Source organism: Furipterus horrens, unplaced genomic scaffold, assembly GCF_987537825.1.
Source record: "Furipterus horrens unplaced genomic scaffold, mFurHor1.1.pri manual_scaffold_5, whole genome shotgun sequence".
NCBI classification, from domain to species: Eukaryota; Metazoa; Chordata; class Mammalia; order Chiroptera; family Furipteridae; genus Furipterus; species Furipterus horrens.
In genome coordinates, this window is record NW_028327175.1 from 152,666,009 (window position 1) to 152,687,940 (window position 21,932).

Sequence of the window (21,932 nt, forward strand, 5' to 3'; positions counted from 1 at the left end):
AAGTTCAGGGAAATGTGTGAAAATCTTGTTTAATTTGATATTTTAATGACTTTAGAAGTATTTGTGAGAGAATAAAATTACAAATAACATAAAAAAGACAATTGACAATTGATAATCATGCTTTCCCTGAACTGGACATAAAATTCACCCAGTCTTGTCATCAAAAAATCTGTTCGAAAACTACTAAGGATACTGTTCAATACTCTATGTACAGTGTAATTTTGTTTAAGTACAATGAGAGAAATTCTAATCTGATCTTAGTATCAAAAATAGTGGCATTTTTTTCTTCCTTCCTTCCTTCCTTCCTTCCTTCCTTCCTTCCTTCCTTCCTTCCTTCCTTCCTTCCTTCCTTTCTCTCTTCCTCTTTCTTTTTCATTCTTTCTTTCTCTTTCTTTCTTTCTTTCTTTCTTTCTTTCTTTCTTTCTTTCTTTCTTTCTTTCTTTCTTCCTTTCTTCCTTTCTTTCTTCCTTCCTTTCTTTTCTTTCCAGTGAGCCCATGAAATTGTATAATTGACCAGGTTTCCTTTTTCATACTGGTTATGAGGCAGAAAAATTATCACTTAAAGTCTTTCCATAATCATATATAAGTTCTGCTGTTTTTAATCATCATTTCGGAATCCACATCATGTTCCTAAAACATATTTTATGATGTCTAGTTAGCTTTATACATCTACTTAGTGATCCTACCTAAATCCTTACTGGAAAGAATGTGAGAGTTAAGGAAGAAAAAAAAGAAAAAAGAAGAAAGTTGAAAATTTTTAACTGAGACCTGAATATAATCTTCTATAATTAATTATAATCTAATTTATTTATAAAAGATTCAATTCTCTTGAAGAGATCCATATCTTTAATGTTAAATAGCTTTGATAGTAGATATCAGTTCTAATTGGTGTCATGTTTGTGGGTATAACCACATTAAATATAACCTCACAGTTTAATACTATAGGATTCTTGATAGGTTTCTTAATATGAGTTTCAATTCATTCATCTATAAAATGATGGTAATTGCATGTACCTTAAAGGCTTGTTGTGAGAATTAAGAGAATCTATATGAAGAGTAAGTCTTAACCTTCTTGGGCCTCAGTTTTCTCATTTGTAAAATGGATATAAAATAGTACCTATATCATAAATAGTTTGTGAAGATTAAACAGGTAAGCATATGTATCATAATTAGGAAAATTTCAAGCACAAAATAAGTGCAATTATTATTATTTCTCATATTTTTATTTTATTTTATAAAGGTGTTAGAAATATCCTAAATTAATTTTGTATGACTTAAGGGTTGGAAATATAGGTTTACTCAAACCAAGTACAACAGTAGCCTTCTTAAATGGGCTTAAAATGGCCCTTAAAAAAAACTGCATGAGTCACAATTACTTTCATTGGTTCTTTATTTATATTGACCCTAAATACTACAAGATTAGCTACTGTAGAGCAATAGTTCACAACCAGGGGTGATTTTCCCCCCACCGCACTCTAGACCTTTGGCAATGCCTAGAGTCATTTTTGGTTATCATAACTGGGGAGGAGTTTTAATGGTACCTAGGTAGAGGCCAGTGGGTAATGGCCAGAGAGGCTGCCACACACCCAGTGATTCATAGCACAGGCCCCACAACAAAAGTGATCCCCCTTCAAATATCTATAGTGCCACAGTTGAAAAACCTGGTGTTGACTTTTATGCCAAAAGGAGAGTAGCAGAGAGGACTGTCACTGAGCAGGTGGAAATCAAAATCTTTCTTACTCAATTATTGATGTTTCTGGATTTTTTTGTCATATTTTAGTTTCTATTTTTATCAGAAGCCTAACAAATATGGGGAGAAAATAAATGCATCACTCTATGTTTTACAGAGTCTTGGAGATGCCTTAACCACCTGCCTCTAAATTCATAAACAATTCCATTTAAAAAGAGCCACTTAGACCCAAATTAAAATTTTCAAAAAGATCCATCAGAGGACACAAATAGCATCTATTCTAGATAAACTCTTGTGCTTGTGAGTCTGCTGGGATATGAAGAACAATTCCTTTTGATAATGGTGAAATGTAACACACAATCAAAATACTCATTAAAAAGAAATTAATGGTCATGAGGATATAAAATACAACATAAGGAATATAGTCAGTGGTATTGTAATAACTATGTATGGTGTCAGATGGGTACTAGACTTACAGAGGTGATCACTTTGTAAGGTATATAAGTGTCTAATCACTATATTGTACATCTAAAACTAATATAATATTGGATGTCAACTGTAATACAAATAAAATTAAAAATGAGAAATGGATGGGAAAAAATTAAAAGTAAATGAGCTAGATATGTGTCAAAGTGGATTGAGATAAAACATAGTATTGAGTGAAAAAAGCAAGTTGTAGAACAATTTGTTAGCATAGCACCATTTCTATAAAAATCTTAAAAGCACACAAAATAAGATATTACCAGTTAGGATTTTGTTTGGCTGTATTTGAAGAACTGTAACAACAATGGCTTAACCAAGTAGGGCTTTATAATTTTGTTCTGAGTGCAACCGAAGGTGATCCAAATGAAAGTGTCTCCAAGATGCCATCTGTCAGGTCCCACAAAGGGAAGGAGTGGACATTCATTTATACCCTTGACCACGTCTGATGGTCAAGAAGGGCACAGGGGTACATAACATATGTAAATATGTTAATTAGTCTACATTTTCTGGGAGACCCCAAAATTTATTTTCAGTTGGGCTCAAATTGCAAACTAGGGTCCCCTCCCTCAAGGCTCATGGCTCATTCTATCTTCTTTTCTTTAGTCCTCAGGATTGTAAGACAACAGCGTGGGCATCACACATTGCATCCATGCTTCAGATCCAAAGAGAGGGACCATAAAAGATGAGTCTCAATATATCCCTTTTTACCAAGAAAACAATGGTTTTCCTAGCAGCCCCACCTTTTAAACTTCTGTTTATAGCTCCTTGACCAAAACTAGATCACATCCTTTCTACCCACCCCTGTACTCTTTAGCTGCAACAGAGCCTGGGGAGGGGGGAATGAATGGACTTCCTGGGCCTCTGCTTCCTCAAAAGGATCAGTGTTCAGACAGAATGCAAAAAGGGAATAACAGCAATTAGGTGGGCAATTAGAATTTTTTGCCTCAACTATGACATAATGTTTAAAGATACGTAGTAAGATAAAAACACTGGAAGAATATATCCCAAATTTATTAAAGTGTGTGCCTCTGGGAAGGAAAAAAGAGGAATACAATTGAGTAGGTGTGCAAAGAAGATTTTCATTTCATCCCTGTTTTATTCATATATTTAATATTAAAATATCTGAAGCAAATGGAATAAAATATTATAGTTTTTTGATCTGGGTGTTAAATGAATAAGCCTTATATTCTGTTCTTTTCTGTATAATTCTTAAAAATTAAGGACAATTTTATAACTTTTATTAACCTTCAACATGCTGGGGTAGTGGTAAATATTTTTTGCCTTGAGAGAAAGAGAGATGTGGAAGTATTTTCCGAAACAAAGAAAGGAGAGACTGAGATGAAAATTCCATGGAGCTGCCCTGGCTGGTATGGCTTAGTGGATTGAGTGCCGGCCTGCAGACCAAAAAGTTGAGGGTTCAATTCCCAATCAGGGCACATGTCTGGGTTGCAAGCCAGATCCCCATTTGGGAGTGCATGAGAGGCAACCACACATTGATGTTTCTCCCTCCCCTTCTCCCTCCTTTCCTCTCTCTCTAAAAATAAATAAATAAACTATTTTAAAAAAGAAAAGGAAAGAAAATTCCATGGAGCTACATTCCTGCTAGCCACTAAACTGGACAATTCTTGGAAGCTCCAACTTCCAAACTCATACTGCATATACTCTAGCCCAGGTGCCTCCTTTTGAAACAATTAAGCTAGGATTTAAACAGAACCATGGGGAAAAAAATTTTAAGTATTCATGATTCATCTTGTTCTCACTGAAAGTCAGCATGAAAGCTTGCACGTACAATGTTTCCAAATAGCGGACTGTCCTAACATTTTTTTTCACAAGAGATAGGTCATGCGGGATACTCATACAAGAGGTGCTTTTATGAAAGTCACTTTATCCACCCAACCACCAAAAAAAAAAAAAAAAGTAATGAATTATTTTCCAAAGCTGATGGTTTCAGAGCATTCATTTTCATGAAAGTCAAAGTCACCCCACTCAGTAATGAATTCCTTTTGGATGTGATTCAGACTTTCCAAGGTTACCAATTCAGGTTTTACAGAAAAAAATTTTATCAGTCTGACAAGAGCTATCCATGGGAATTTGAGGGACAAAAAGTTAAGGAAGCAGAAGCCAAGATTTGGTGACTGGGCATTTAACAAGCACTTGAAGAACTTATTTTCATGCCAAAAAAAAGAAGCCAGTTTAGAATAGGTTTTAATTTATGCAAATGAAGAAGTCAGAAAGAAGAGAAGGGAAGGCTTACTGTTTCAGTTTCACTTTCACTTGCTGCAGACTTGTCCCCAGTGACCTCAAGGGCTTGTATGAAAGAGGAGTAGATGGGAAGGGAAGGGAAAGGAGAAGTCTGTGTCAGGGAAACTCAAAATGTCTTCTGTAAGAGACCCCATGTTTTTCCTGTCACTGTGTCTTTCATTATCTTAATTGTCTTAGAAAATGTGGGTTTCAGTGTGGGAAGGACGAAAAATGAGTTTTATTTTTCCCAGCCCCATTGAATATAGAAAAAAAGAGAATCAAAAGAAAACACTCTGACATAATGAATCCCAGTACCGCAGAAACCAAAGCAACCGCATTCTTTGAACAGACACGCACAGTGCACATCTCTCTCTGGGAAGAGGCTTTCGGATGACTCTAATATTCCTTAAAGGTGGAAGCTGTTGGCAGCAAAGCAGTTCAGGCACAACAAAATAGAGTGGTAATTTAATTCCATCTCGATTATGCTGGTAGATGTTGTCATCTTATGAAAGTGGCTTTGGACCCACTTTCCCGGACAGCAGAACCATTTTGCCAGTCAAAGCTAAGTTGGGAAATTTTCTGACCAATGGAAAAGGGAGATGTCTTCAGATTTTTAAGTTGGTTTGTGCTCACTGCTGTTCGCTGATGGAACAGTCGTTTCATAATAAATTCCTGCTTGGGGATCTTAACCTTTGGTCTTGAACCTCTGTTTTGACCCAAAGGCATGAGTGTTCATTTCCTCATTGGACTGAAGAGAAAAAAATACTTGCCTTCAGAGCGGTTGTGAGGATGGAAACAAACAGCTGATGTGAAGTTGTATAAACTCTAAAATGTTGGGCAGGTAAAAATTATTTTAAAGATATTATAGATGTTATATGTCATTAGCAGAAAACCAAACATGTTTAACTTTTTTGTATTTTATGTTTTGTTTGTATTTTGCTCTTATAACAGGTCATTTTGGTCTCAAATTTGCCACTCACTGGAGTACAGCTAGGACAACCTGTCCCTTCTCTTCTCCCAGTTTTTATTCCTCAGCTTTCAAAGAGGTAAGATCTAACATCCCTACAAGCTTAGGTGTAACAAAGGTATGTGACTCAAAGTACAAATAAAGAACAGAATCTATCCTGAGTAAAACCCTGTGTGGGTAACATCTGAAAGGAAGTCAACAGCACGATACTAAGTGAAAGAGCATTTTTGAGGCACACAAAGCTAAAAAATAGAAATTATAATTGTTTATCCTGGCTTCTCCAAGAAGTTGGAAAAATGAGGTCTATATTCTTTGGAAGATTCTGATTGAAAAGAGGGTTTTTATTAAGTTTTAGGAAAGCCATAAGGCAAGGATGAACTCTGTGATAGCTTCTCAGATATTTCCTGAACATTATTCCTTTCAAGGGACTGGAGCTTTGATGAATGTGGCTGTCATCCCCAGAGATGCCATATTCTGTATAATAAATGGATCAGTGCCTGGATGTTTAGTCTTCTATGGAAGAACACAGAACACAAAGATTTGAGGGTAAGCTTATTTTACTTGGTGCCAAATTTACATCTGTGCAGGTAGGTGTGCAATTTAATTTTAAAGCACAAATCACCAGTGCTCAGTCTGCGAAGAAGCATGTATGTGCAGCAGAACCAGAGATGTCTGTGAGCTAAGTCAGCTCTGACTCAACAGTCTCTAAAGGAGAAGCAACGGCAGAGCCAGAAATACCAGCCATTGCCACTCATGCTGCTGACTCTCAAGCCAGCATAAACTGGGCTAGATGAATTTTTTTGTCACGACTGATTCAGCAGCGTGCAGTTTAATGGGCTGCTTCCCCAAAGCGAAGTGCTGGACATCTGCTCTCAAAAATGACTGGCATGGTCCCCAAACTAGCATTTTCTCTAAGACTTTTATGCCATGTATTGCTTGAATGCAATTTTAAACTTTTTGAAAAGCATTTGCAAAGAGTTAATGATAGAGATTATAATCTTCAAGTGTAGACAAAATATGTCTTTCTTCCAAGATGATTTTGCTCTCATCAAGATTTCTACAATGTGACAACACCAAGTATTCTTCCCTTCAGCCCAGTGAATCTGTAAAAATAAAGCTCAATGCCCCCTCACAAGTGACTACTGAGCCCCTTCTACCCTGGACATCTGCTAGGAATACACTTTCGATTATTCTGAAGGTCCATGCAGTGCTTTTAAGTCTTCCATGGCGCTTTCATATGAATAATGTCCCACCATGTTAAGCATAGAAGAATGGCTGGGTTCAGGCAGAAGCCTCTCCAGAATAGCTGCATCCTTTGAAAAGAAGGCAGCAGAGTATAGCCAAAATCATTACAGGTGCAAGATGAGCTCTTGCAATGTTTGAAGGATCTTACAGTGGCCAGCCCACAGTGATCAAGAGCCACCAACCTACAAAACATGTTTCAGAAAACAAACAACTTTCATTCCTTTCAAATCAGCCCTCTCAGATCTCCTTTCTTGTTTGCATCCCTCTCGTATTTCAAAGTTCACATTGGGAGCAAGGCTGGGGATACCAGGTTCTACACAAAACTCATAAAGAACCAAAACGAGCCCTTCACTGGCATGAAGATGGGTGGTGGGGACCAAAGTACATGAAGGTTATAGTAGCATTATTAAAAAAAAAAACAAAACATGGATATAAACTTTTTCAAAAACAAGGGCAATGTCTTATTCATCTGTGTAGACCTCCCATAGTTAGCATCGGCTTGTACCTAGAGGGCATTAAAAGAAATTTATTGGTGCCACTGATCACTCATAGAACAAAAAATAGTTCTACATGTTCCATGAGAGTCTCTATGGGACACAGAAAGATGAATAAAATAAGGCTGCAATTCCAGAGTTTATCACATCACCATTTGATCCAAACCTCAAGTTCACAAAAGGCCTAAAACACAAACATGTTTCATTTCTCTACATGAGGTTATACATATCTTCACAGAGGTTACACTGACAAGTTTGGGAGCTGAAGTTGTTCATTAAATAAATTTAAGCCAAATTTTTGTAACCCTTTTGTTGTTTTTATTCTTAAATATTTAATTAGTACATTATCCTATTTATGTGCATTATACTTATGTATCATCTATTGATCTATCATCTATTTTTCTATATGAAATGAAAGATTCATAAAAGAATGGCCTCCAACGTATCCAAAATTAACATTGTAGTAAGATGAACTTTAATGTGATTTTTACTTTCTTCATTTTACTGTCCTTTATGTTTGAAATCTTACACTGAACACATATGACATATGATCAAAGAAAAGCAACAAAATTATATTCATTATGCAAAACAAGAAATAGGATTCAGCAAACGTGTGAATGAGGAGAGTCAATCAAAATGCTTGAGCCAAATGACTGAAAGGGTGGTGGTTCTATTAATGGAACATACATTGAGGGTTCAGGAAAAGGAACTGAATTGGGAGAGGACATATTTCGAATCCAATTGTGGACATGTTGAACTGGACGTGCCAGAAGAGCATCTACTTGGAAATGTGGGAAGGCAGCTTGGGGAAAAGCTGGTATGGGGCCATTGATGAGAGTGAAATTGCAAAGGGAGAGACTAGTCCAAATGGACAAAATAAAACCTGTACAATCACAGAGTGAAGGAAGTAATCAGACCCCTAGCTACAGAAGGAATTTATTGCCATGTGAGTGGAGGAGGCCACAGAAGAAAGGCATTTTACGGCACCAAAGGCCAAGTATCAATGGGGTATGGCTGGGAAAGCCTGTGGCATTTGGTGATTAGGTCTTCTACATTCACACCAAGGAGTAGGTAGGCATTTTGTTCTCAAGAACAGCTAACATTAGGATAAGCTTAAGAAATAATAATAGATGAATGAAGCAGAATATATATGGTATGAATTTAGTTTTGTAAAAGAATTGTAGATATAAGTAAGCACAGAAAATATAATGCACTCAACAGTAGTTTTGAAGCAGCTAACCCCTGGGGACACAGATGAATAAGACAGATACCCTTGACTTCTATATTATAGGTAGGATAGATAGTATATACATAAGCAAACCTATAAAGAAAATGTTGACTAGTGATAAATGGTAGGAATAAAATAAAGACTGAGGTGAGGGAGATTATTGGGGCAGGGCAGGGGGGTGGTGGGACAGGAGTGGTGATCTCTCTGAGGACATTGCATTTAAGCTGGAACCCCTATGAATAGATTAATCCAGCTCTCAGAAAATGGGAGTTGAAGCTGGAGCTATCTCAGGAAGAAGCATCAGCAAGAACCAAGTCCTCAGGACAGAGAGAAGCTTGGTGAATTCTGGGAACAGACAAAATTTCAGTCTGTCTGGAGCTGTGTAGTTATTATAAGATATGGCTCATGCCCTCACACAGATCACAAGCTTGGCAGAGACAGGCACATGAACAAATTATTACATATATTATGATAAATCCTGAGACAGAGAGAAGTACAAAGTGTTATGAATACACAGTAAAGAAGAGTCAGTTCTGGAAGCAGGTAGATATGATCTTTGAGCGAAGCCTTCTGAAGCTTTTGTGGGCATTTTTGTCAATGTTGGTGACTGCCGAGTGGGAAATATTTCTAGAAGGGAGAGTCTTTGTAAGGATCAGGGGAAGGCATCATTAAGGTGATGTAAATAGAAACTGTTAGGTTAGTAAATATGGGAGAAACTGCTTAGTTCAGCTAGACCTGAGAAGAGGGGAAATCTCACGGGGACCCTTGACCTGTTGCTTATGCTGCAGACCCTAGTTCAAGACCATGGTATGTGACAGATTCCATAGTTCTATATCCTCATTGTCTTACCTGGTGTCCTTATCAGCATTGCTTCTTCGAAGGAGACCCTAGAAATCAGGGACCTAGGACCAGAGAATGTCTCTGCTCTCAGATGGTGTCCATGCTCACTCTGCTGGGGTTCCCATAGGGTACAGAACAATCTCCTCCTCCCCTAGCCATCAACTTTGGATGGGGAAACGGACCACCCATGAGAGGTGGGTGATAAATAAACAGGGAATCAGTAACAGAGTGGTGGCGATGGAGGCTATCACTGAAAAAAGAAATAGTAATGTGCACAAACACATAGCAATATGAAGAATACATAATGACAAGTTTAGGGGAGCATGAGTAGTATGTTATGTTGGCAGCTGTGTCTATGTATGTCCGTGCTGTGATTGGAAACAAAGTTGAAAAGCCAGGTTAGGGGCAGCTTGTGAAAGGTGCTAAAAGATTTCATTGCGACTTTATGCTTGATCTTGTTGGCACTAAAGCATCATCAATGTGTTTTAAATAAAAGAGGTCAATTGTGTGTTTCAGAGCAGCTCTGAATGCAGTTTGAAATAATACATGGTTGGGGGCAAATAAACAGGAATTATCTTCTGGAGGGCAAGTCCATTGTAGTTCAGGCTTCCCCCACTAGGGGAGTGTTCTAGGAACCCATCTGTATCAGTGTACCAGCTGGTGTTGTTGTGAGAGGCTGTGTTTGGCTTCAGTGAATTTTTTTGAAGACTCTTTCAATGTGTTTGCCAATTTCATGATGGGTGATTTACAAGTGCACCTGCCCACACTACATTGAGTGTTCAGCAGTTTATTTTATTTTTTTACCAAAAACAGTATGATGCCTGTGCCCCACCTTGTCTATTCACCTGATCTCACCCTGAGTAACTTTTTTTGTTTGTTCTCTGGATGAAAAAAAATCCTCAAAGGGAAATGTTTTCCCAATATGGAAGCGATGAAACAAAACAAAACAAAAAATGTCAGAGGCATTAAAAGGCATCAAAATTGATGAGTTCCAAAACTGTTTTGAGCAATGAAGAAAATATCTTAATAGGTGTATTGCATCAAATGGAGAGTACTTTGAAGGTGACTGAAGTTTAAACATGTATGAATAAATACACAATTTTTAATAACTAAATTATTGTTTTTGGGTCCCCTCTTATACTACAGAGTATTAAACAAGGAGGTTGGATGACCAGTTGGGAAAGGACAGCAGTCACTGAGGCAGGAAAGAATGAGACACTATATTAGGATAGTAGCAGTTGAATTTAAGTAGGACAGATAAGAAAGAAGAGCCAAGGGTCATTCTTAGCATGGGTGCCTGAGCGGCTGGAGATGCTGCTAAGCATTATATGGAGCACAGTGTGTGATAAGATATGTATTCTATGTATATTGAGTGTATGATGCTTGTAGAATATCCAGGAAGGGGGGGGGGTGCAAATTCAGGCATGGAGTCAAAGGAAGGTTGAAGTTAGATGCCAATAAAAACCACTAGTTATAGGAGTTTGTTCAAACCAAGAGAACTGATGAAATAATTACAGCTTTTGACCCAGCTGTTAGCTGTCACTCTGGTCATATGGGAACCTGTGAGTAATAAGAAGAACATTCTTTGCCAGAAGTAGAAACAACCCCCAAGATCCCAGAACCACCGCCATCTGAATTCTCCAGCTATGTGCTTGGCAGAAGCTGAACAACAGCATCCACAGAGAAAACATATTTTGTCTTGTAGATCCAATTTTCCGTGCCCAAAATTTTTAGTTTGGATATAAAAACTATATGGTATCTGACATATGGTTGATTTAGGAATTTTTGTTTTCCTCATTAATTTGATCAGATTTGTATATGATCCGTTTGATCACTTATCACAATCAATTTGCAAAGTTAGTAAATATTTAACCAAAATCTAAAAAGCTTACATCCACACAAGTTAGACATGTTATGAATATGAACTTGGAAACAGATGCACTGATTCTTTCTGAAGTTTTCTCTTTCAGGGTTACTTCCATTCTTCATCTCTCTGGGGGAAATCAGCTTGACCATAATTCAATGTGAAATTCTTCTATGTTTTGTTTTGGTGGCTCCACAAGTGTCAAAGAGGGTAAAAGGGTCAGTGGTCATTGTAAAGTAGCTCCATGGTACTCATCAATATCCAACGATGTGTTTGGGACAGTTGGTTTTTTCTGTTGTCTTAAAGATCTAGTCATTATTTCATTTCCTTAGGTTTGATGCTTTATAGGGCAAGCAGTATTTGACATGGGTTAAACCTTTGATTTATGTAATGCATTTAAAAATCATCCTTAGTTATAATGGCAAACTTTTTCTTTGGTGAAAGTGATTGAAGTGTTTTTGTTTTATTTGCAAAATGATATCAGAGTAACTGTACATGGTAGTAGGCTCTGTAAGTTGGTGACGTTTCTTTTTATTAATAATTGTTTTTAAAATTATAAAAATAACACATACTTAAATCTCTTAAACTATAGCCCCGACCCATGTGGCTCAGTTGGTTGGGAGTCATCCTGCAAAGCGAAAGGTTGCAGTTTCACTTCCCAGTCAGGGCACATGCCTGGGTTTTGGGTTTGGTTCCCAGTGGGGGAGGGTGCAAGAGGCAACCAGTCGATGTTTCTCTCTCACATTGATGTTTCTCTCCCTCTCTTTCTCTATCCTTTTCCCCTCTCTCTCAAAATAGGCAAAATCTTAAAAAAACAAACTTTTAATGTATAAAAAGCATAAAGGCAAGATGAAAAAAGAAAAGGTAGGAATGTTCCATGATCATTGGAAACTTGGGCATCACTTCATACACTTAATAGCCATTTGTAAAGGTATGGATAACATTTATAAAAAGAATGACATGCTAACCTCATGGTTTGTACTCTTTTACTTAAAAAAAAAAATCTGTGATTGTTCCTTGTTAGCACTTATGGCTCTACTTTATTATTTTTAAAAGCTACATGGTAATATGTAGTATGAATGTTTCAAAATTTAATAATGACACTATTGATGTTACTACAGAAAGTACTATTGGTGGATACCATACTGCTCTGAATTGACTTATGAATACATTTTTGCAGACTTTTATCTCTAGAATTCATTCTTAAAAGTTGAGTTGCTGGCTCCATGATAAATGAATTTTTAATTCTGATTGATATTGTCAAGTTGTCTTCCAAAGAAGTTGTAACAATTTGCATCCTCACCAGCAATGAATAAGAATGCCTGCTTCCTTTGAGCCCCTCTAATACATTATTCTAAAATATTTCTGTATCTTTACCAATCTGATGATTCAAATGTGGCTTAGTTTGCATTTGAGAAGTGGCATTTCATTGTGGTTTGATTTACTTTTCCATAACTATTTCTTTTTCAGTGAATCATATACTTATATATTTTTCTCATTATCCCAATTGGTGTTTTTATTTTTCAATTTATTTTCTAATTTTATCATTAAGAAAAGTAATATATTGTTACATTTGTTGCAAAAAAAAAAAAAAAAAACTACCCAATTTGTTTAATCTTTGACTTTACTTATGGTATTTTTATGATGTTATACATTTAATTTTACAGCTTGAAATTTATGACTTGCCTATGATCTCTAGTTTTGTATTTTGCTTAGAAAACATTCTCAACATTGCAAATATAAAAACAAAGCTTTCTATGTTTTTTAATTTTAATACTTAATTCTTTGATCCATATGAAAATGTTTTGGACATAAGGATTGTGGAAAGGGTCCAGATTGATATTTTAAAAACCTTAAACCACTTATAATACTCTATCACTCACTCGTGGTTTATCATGTATCAAAATCCTGATGCAATTTAGTCTATTTCTTGACCTTATTCTCCTCTATTTTTCTGCCTGACAAAATCAAATTGTCTTGGTTTGTAGTTCTATAATATATTTAAATATATAGAAAGCTCTCTCATTTTCCCCTCCATTTAGTATTTTCCAAGTATTCTTTCATGCTTCTTTTGTCATAAAATGTTTAAAATCAGCTTGAGTAGTAATTAAAAATTAAAATCATATTGGTATCATTATAGAAATTGTTTTAAATTTACACATCAATTCAGGAGAAACTGATACATTTAAAGATATTGTGTTTTTACCATGTCCCATCAGAATATATCTTTCCATTTGTTAAATTATTCACTGATGGTCCTCAAAATCATTTAAAAATTTTTTTCACATGGATCATGTATATTTATTGTTTATTTCTATGTATTTTTCAATCCTAGTTCATGTTATATAGAACTCTGTTCTTCAGATATGTATTCTGTGTGATGTTTGTTTACATATAGAAAAGCCATTGGTTTTTTTTTTTTCAGGATTTTAGATTATTTTTAATAGTTTCTTTGGTTTTTATGTACTTTCAAGACTCAATTTTTAACCAAAAAAAAATTGGTTCCTCCTTTCTAATTTCTATACCTCTTATTTCTCTTGCATGAGTGCACAGAAAATTTAAAAAATAAGTAATATATTCATGATACCTTTGACTATTCAGAAATTTTAATCCTTTAGATAGCAAAAGCCGTCAATCTCTGCTTTCACAGCTTCTGAGTTTCATGTCTTGCTTTGAAAGATCTCTCCCATTCCACAAATGCTAAAGACACATTCTATATTTTCTTCTAATATTTTATAGTTTTCAGTTTTACATTTATATCTTTAATCCATCTGGAATTTATTTCTATATATTGCATGAGATAAAAATCTAACTTTATATTTTCCAGATGGTTCGCAAAATTTCCCAACATCATTTATAAAATTGGTCAGTCTTTCCTCACTAGTTTGAAATGCCACTTTAGTCATACTCTAAATAGATCAGTATTTTTTAAACCAGAGCTGAAAACTAAATAAAATGAATTACAGTAGAGAACAAAGACAAGAAATTCGAGCAAAAAATAGACATAGAGATAAAGCTGTAAACCATTTAATGTATGTATAACAAAATACACAGGTCATTCATAGCAAAATATTATAAATATGGATAATTCAGAGAAAGCATTCTTATAAAATAGTCAGAGGCTGGACACCCATGAAATATAAGGCTATACCAGTTGATTATTCAAACATTGTTTAGAGTTACTTCCATCATATGGAAAGTTATTTGAAACGTCAGAGCTATAAACATCCTCCAGCTGTAGTTTAATTCCAAATCAGATGTTTCTGAGAGTGGATCAGAATGTCCACTAAATAAAAAAACAAAGTCTCTGACATTAGAAAAAGAGTAAAAATCTCTTCTTATAATTCGATTTTTTGGTTTTCCACTTACCTCTCCGAGACTGCAATATTTCAGTATCTCACTTTCCTGGCACTAGAATAGAGTGAATGTGGACAGAAACTTGGCCTTTTGCAAGTCTTTCTTTTAACAGGAGAGTTGATTAAGAGTTATTGAGATTAAATGCCAAACGTAGTAAAAGTCAGTGTTGAACTCTGAAACCTGGGTGGAAATCCTAGAGCATGCACACCTACAATGCATACTTTCCAGGGCTTTGAAAAATTGCTTTTAAGTTAGCAATTAATATTATAATAGTGAATCCTAGTATCTCTTAGCCTTTCTGCTCTTACAAGTCCTGATGTGCTGCTACATGTTAGTGGAACTGTAACAGAGCCAACTGATACATTTGCGTAGCAATCTTCATTTGGGAGAATTAAAAGAATGTTATTGCCAATGTGAATTTTTATTTTTATGTTATCTGTTTCAGCTTAAATAAAAATTAACAACATCACCAAAGACAGAGACAGTTTAGTAATCTTGCAATGTCAAGTCATGTTCTCTGAGACTAATCTAGGAAGGGTAAAGAAAACCCACAAAATGACACAGCATCATTAAACTGTGTACACTGTCTTTTTTCACAAGTGAACTATGTTTTGTGAGAGGACATTTGATTGAGCTTTAATCAAGCAATTAAAACACAACAGCAATAACAAATAAGCTACTTTCTTCGGTGGCAGGGAACTGGCATGTGTCTGTAGATGGAGGTACAGAGGTATGGCCCGCATTACATTATACAGATGATGTGAGTCACTTATCTTATTACAAATTAAGTGGACACAGTCCCAGGACATCAACATATGGAAGATAACTGCTCTTCTAGCCACATTAGAGCAAACATTTGGATGTTTTCAAACGTTACCATGTTTAGCATTCTCCAAAAAAAAAAAAAAAAAAGATAATAAATTTTTAACTTTTCATGACGGTGCTAGGGATACAAGGTGGACTTAAGTTTTATTTTTAAATAAACTAGATGAATAAATTTTCTTTCTATAATAAAAACAGTAATTTCAAAAAGGTTGGGTTAGGCAGTAGGTTAACAAATGATGCCCTTAGTAGATTTTCCTGGAAAATGGTGGCGCAGCATGTTTTTGTTCTTCTCACCGTTAACTGCTGAGATGGCCGTGGGTGCTGTCTGCCTTCTTGATGCTCTAAGCAAACCTAGGCTCTGGACTTTATATTTCCCAGGCCTTCTGAGGAGGGCTAATTACAAAATACTTCAGTTAAGCACGAGAAACTCATTCATAAAGCCAAGCCAAGTCTTATATTTGAAAGCATTTAAAAATACCCTTCCACAGACCATATTACTTTATACTGATCTATTTTTAGAGGACCACTGTTTGCTTTGGTGGAAAAAAAATTAAAACATGAAAAGTATGCCATGTGCAAATCTGCAATAATAAGTAGCATATACATGTTGTGGAGGAAAACATTCACCATAAAATAATCAACATAAAAACAGCCTCTCCTGAGGCATTTTTATAAATAGCAGTTATTATTTTGCTTTCAGTTGTGAAGCATTAAAAGTTGTCAAGTTTCTTCCTTTATATAGATATGATTTCCTGATCTTTCATAAAATTATTATGGAAAATTATAAATGTATCCCATTAGTTTCATGTGTAATTTTACAATCATATTGTTAAAATTAGAAACACGTGGAAGAAAAGAAAGGAAGAGAAACATATCAGGCACTGAAGAACCCATTAGTTGGAAATGATTAATTTCTTTCTATAAAAACAGAAATGGCCTATAAAACTTCTAATCAAATGTTTTGAACAGATATCATGTCACAAGGATTTATAGATAAAATTTTCCCGATTGTCACTAAGTCACACCTAATTTAAGGTTATCTCACACCTTATCTTTAATGTTTCTTTGAGTTCCTGAGCATAATAACAGGGGTAACTATGATTTGAGACCCAAAAGAATAGTTTTGGAACTGTTTGCCCCATACAATTACTCTGATATAGCCAGGTAAATTTTCACACTATATCTTTAAAAGCAAAAATGATAAGAGGAAAAAAAAAGGTTCTGAATCACCTCCATCTGGAAAGTACAGCAGCATTTAAAGAAAATGGGTGATTATCTTAATATTGGAAAAATGCACTCAGTGCAGAAAAGAAAGGCAAATTTCCTGATTTCCACAATGCTGTGCCATACAAATTTTGACCCCCCCCTCACTAATCAAGGGCCGTGTGTAGGGTTGATGCAAGCCTCCATCACCCTATCTTCCCGGAGACCAAAGGCCCTCCCCAGTAGGGGCAGCTCAGAGGGGCTGCAGTGGTAACACTTAAGGGCCTAGAACCCTGTTATTCACTGCTTCAGTGCTTCCTTGCATCAACCCACATAATTCGACTTGGCTATACAGAAAACGGTGAAGAGCAGTTCAGGGAAATACTAACAAATACCGCAAATCACACTCAGAGTGGAAACTGTGACTTTACTAGCATTACCAGTATTTCCTGCCTTGCAACGAGTAGATCTGTAACTAAAACGGCTTGCTGTGAATTTTGCGGTGCCCAAGCCAAAAGCAATAAAATTTCTGTAAGAGCATATGCGCCATGACAGAATACCACATCAGCCCAGAAAAATGATTTTCTAGGGAGGTCTGTGCAGCAATGAAGAGGACTCTCAATGCTATGGAAGCTGGGCAGAGATTTTCACTGTTGCTAGCCCACACAGAGGTAATTTTAAAGGCACATTTCCCTTTATTCTGCATTCACTGAATGTACTTTTTTATTTTTTTAATGTCAGAGGGACATTGCAGAAAAGATCAAATGAGATAGTCTGACAATGGAGCCAAAGTTCAAAGCTTCTCTTTTTTCAGGTAACAGCTGGGACAGTTTGCACAAAATCTCTTGGGGGCATGTCATTGTAACCCTGTCCATAGCTTTTCAAACAGTTCAGGACAAACAAATTACTTAGTCATTGAAAAACTATAACATCTGATACCATCACACAAGTTGTAGCCATAACCACTAATCAAAGTTCTTTCATTCAGTTAAAAAAATTAAACGAAAACTTCTCAGCTTTGGTTGGATAACCTAAAAATAAAAGGCCTTTCAACGCGAAAGGCAACAAACATTTCTTTGAGATCCATAAAAATAGCTACTCAGAACGCACTGATTCCGGTGGAAGCCCAAACAGTGCTCTGATGAGGCGACGAAGGCAAAGGGTATTTATGAGAAAGGGAAGGGGAACAGTTACATCGACAGAAGGAAGGCATGTCTATAGGTGCAGATAATATAACGTATTGATGCTGATTCTAGACAATGGTTTTAATTTTTGGTTGGGCAGCCATCAGCCCGGTCGGTCGTCGGAACACCTACTTTCTTGTTATCCTTGCAGACAGTTGCTTCAGGCCCAGTCCAAAGGTTGTTTTGTTTTGTGGTTTTAACATTCCAGAGTGTGAGGCACAGGACACGCCAGGCAGCTCCTCTGGGGTGGCAGCTCCGGCTCCATTTTAAGGTGGCTCCATTGATACTATTTTGACACGTTTAAGATCACTTTTTATGTCGTTCTTTGGAAAATGTTTATAAGCAAGGTTTTTTTAAAAAAAGAAGAGGGAGATTCCGTCTGTAAGAACTGGAAAGTCAAATATTTCCGTCGCACGCCACTGTCAATAAATAACTACGGAGTGGAGTAAGAGTCGTCCGAGGTGACTGGCGAGGCCCGCAAAGGCATAGCCACGCCCTCCTTGGGACCTCTCTCCCAGTCCCCAGCTGTGACCCGACTCTCCGCAGGTTCAACCGAGCCACTGGGCTCTCCTCGCAGGACTTGCGGCTGGCCTCGCAAGGAGGCACGGACATCCAAGGCCAACACAACCAAGCGGTAGAGGTGTAACATCACCACAAGGGAATTCTTCACAGCGAAGAACACCAGCATCTGGTTGATCACTTTGAAATAGGACATCAGTATGAGACGCACGATAAGGAAGGGACCGTCTTGTATGAAGAGAGTGATTCCAATGTTCCACAGATCGGCGCTGTGTTGGCAAAATAACATGCTGGGGAACCCCCTCGCTCTCAAAGAGGAGGGGCTCACGCCATGCTGTACTGAAAACACAAGACAGACCCATTAATGTCTGTCTCTGAGATGTCAAGAAGTAAGAATGAAATGGGAAGAAGCCTTCAACAGTCCGGAGGCAGCACAGCAGGGTGCTCCAGGTCATAAGTCTGGGTGCCTGCCTGCCTCTCCTTGGCTTCCTCCTTCTCTAGCAGGAAGATGCTGGGCAAGTTACTTAATCTGCCTGGGCCTCAGTTTCCTTCTTTGAAAAATGAGAAACAATGGTGTGTGAGGAGAGGGGCCCCTATTCACTGATTAATTTGTTTCTATTAGAATAACACCCTTGGCTCCTTTCTCCTTTCTCACATTATCTTCCCCCTGGGATAATGAATGACTTTCCTGACTGCCAAGTTTGGAAAAGAAACAGAGTACTGTATACAGGACCCAGATCCTTCTGGATCCTCTCTTTGAGATTTACCTATTTACTGGTTGACTCACTTGATCTTATGTGTACATCATGTTGCGAAAATCCAAGCACTTTTATTCAAGTTCAAACTTAATTCACATTAAACGTATTTTTCTGATGGTGGTAAAAAAAAAAGAAACCCAAATAAATGTCATTGCTATTTTATTTTGTCTAATTCCTAATGGTTTTGTTTCACAGCTTACAAGAAAAACTGGATATAATTACTGATTTTCCAGTTGAACAAAAGGAGGTCCAATCAACACATGAACCTTTTTATTTTAATTTCTAAAATGTGTATTTAATTTGGGGTCAAGGGCAGAAAATAATCCTTTCATAATAATGACGCCTTCCATTTGGAGTTTTCAAACAAAGAATGCCTTGTCTACTAAAGCCAGCAAATATTATGAAGCTGCTTTGATATGAACATAATGCACTTCGCCGGAAAATACAATAGTAATTTAGTCAGAAGTAACATTTGGTCTTTGTTTTTCAAACAGCTGCATAACATTATCACCCCTGAAAGTTTACACAATTTCTTTCTTAAATAAAAATTTTCTCAGCAAGGCTATAAACCACAAGATTTGGGAGGGTGATGACCAACAGAATAAATGACAAAAGGAGAACCAACATAAGATCAATAGCCTTTCCAAATAAGTTGGGGTCAGGAAAAGGCTTCTAGGGACCTCCTAAGAGTGTTGTCCCACAGCTACAGTGTTGGTGCCTAATAATCTGTCAGAAGACACCAGCTGATCAATAGGTATAGCATATCTTCCAGGGCACATTATGAAAAATCTCTCTCTCTCCTCTCTCTCTCTCTCTCTGTGTTACTGGTATACATTTGTCTGTAATTATTAACTAGTAATCAGGTTCTTTTCATCTATTCTGGTGACAATTTTGTTTCAGAAAAGTAGATGCTAAAGTCTAAAATGGCCCCTGAAACTTCTGGGCCTATCAAAGTGAGCCAAAAAAATATACAAACAAACAAATAAATAAATATCCATGACCTAAGGTAATTTTAATCCTGAGGCTATCAGGTAAGGCACCATACAAAATAAGACAGACTTAAGGGAAATGTAACTATTAAATCCTAGAATTTCTTCAAAGTAAAGTGGGGTCCAGAGAAATTCCCAAATCAATATTTCAGTGTTCCTAAAGTTATGGGAAAACGCCAGATCAATGCTATCCAATAGAACGTGCAAGGTAAAACTGTTCTGTATCTGCGCTAATACAGTAGCCATATGTGACAATTGAGTACTTGAAATGTGGCTAGTGTGATTGAGGAATTGTACTTTTAATTTTATTTAATTTTAATTAAGTTTAATTTTTAAATAGCCACACTTGACTAGTGGATACCATTAGGCAATGTAGCTCTTGATCATCACTAGTATGAAATACCTGGAAAACAATTTACTTCTTGCAAAGTCTTAGGGGTTTGTATCTTTATTAAAAGAAGACCAATGGGATTTCTAGATCCACTACTGAGGAAAATTTTAATTTTCCACATGGCCCTGAAACTGCTTTTACTCCCTATGATATTTCAATGCATAGGTCTGACAAAGGCATGAAAATGATCCCCTAAAAATATCAAGAGATAACATTTGTATCCCAGCCACTGCGCTAAGCCCTTTATAAACCATATCTTCCTCAGTCATCACTAGAACCCTCGATCCTAGGTCCTGTGGTTATCATTTCCATTTCATGGATGGGGAACGGACACACAGATGTGTTAACTAATTTGCAGGAGGTTTTACAAACCTTAAGTGATGGGACCGCTCTGTAAAGTGAAGGTCAAGCTGTGCTCTCAGGCTCTCAGGCTCTCAGACTTGCCACGGGCCAGAGTGAATCTCAGATAGCTTTCCTAAATGTTAACATACTTTGTGTCTAAACTGAACTGGAACTACCACTGAGATAACAAAATATAAAAATGATAATTCTCTCAAATGCCTCCTTAGCTGTATTATCATTTACAATCAAGAGCTGTAATTTTCTGTTTCTTTGGGAAAATATCAAAAGACTTACCTGCCAGGTCAAGTGGAAACTGCAGCAGGCCCCAGGTCCATATAGAAAGGATGGCACAGACTAGGACAGGGTTATTCCTAGAATGCAGACAGAACTTTAAATGAACAATAAAAAATATGGTCTGATGCAGAAAAGTCTGTTCTCTTTCTTCTCATATTTGTGTAAGCCCTAAAAAACCTCTTGAGGTTTATTATATCATATATCTTATTTTATAAAATAGACATATTTTTCTTATAGCTTGGTGATTTAAGAAATCTATGCATAATTATAATGAAATCATTTTTTAAAAAGGGACAACCCCCCAAAAAAAATGAAAAAATCAGAGAGGTTGGGTTCAACCACCACATATGCCAACATCTGTGTGAATTATGGCAAAGCTTCTTAGGTCCATATTGCTGTTCTTAGCTTTGCAAAATTATGCCAACATTAGAGGAGACAATGATAGGGAAAATGTCAGATATTGACCTGGAAATTCAGAGGACTGATTTCAAGAAATTTTGAGGATAAAAGTGAAAGTTGTCCTAAGATCCCAAGACTCTAACTTAAAAATACATTTCAAAAGAGCTAGGTGATGTCCAACAATTAAAAAGTTCAGCACACAGATGAAAGCTATCCTCAGTTGGAAAACAAGTGGGAAGATAAATCCAATAATCAGAGATTGATGCCAGACTTTAGGATGTAAGTTAAGGAAAGTGACTCTTTTATTCAACTCTGCCTCCTCAGTGCCTAGAACAGTGCCTGGCCAATAATAGACTCTCACCAAATATCTGTGGAAGGAATTTTGAATGTACAAAAGAAGGGCCCATACATAGCAAATATACAAATGTCCTAGACATCAAAGAATGGTCTTGAAGACTAAATTCATAAAGAACAGAGGTTACAGAAAATGCAAAACATATTTCAGAGGTATCAAAGTCACATTTTTTCCACAAAAATACAAATGAAGTTATCAATTTCAGGTTAGTGGTATAATAACAGATTTTGTTGCCAACTTCCCTGTCAAGAGGGATTTTCAGAT

The 21,932-nt window shown here is 36.6% G+C and overlaps 1 protein-coding gene across 1 annotated transcript in view; it reads right to left on the minus strand.

Annotated features, from left to right (window-relative positions):
- Window positions 1-17,740: 17,740 nt before the first annotated feature.
- Window positions 17,741-21,932, minus strand: part of TMEM26 (transmembrane protein 26) — a 34,006-nt gene continuing 29,814 nt past the window's right edge. The window contains exons 5-6 of the mRNA XM_090279297.1: window positions 20,915-20,991; window positions 17,741-18,479 (exon numbers count right to left, since the gene is read on the minus strand). Of these exons, the coding sequence (XP_090135423.1) occupies window positions 18,055-18,479; window positions 20,915-20,991 (502 nt within the window). The 3' untranslated portion in view covers window positions 17,741-18,054. The remainder of the gene's footprint in view (window positions 18,480-20,914; window positions 20,992-21,932) is intronic.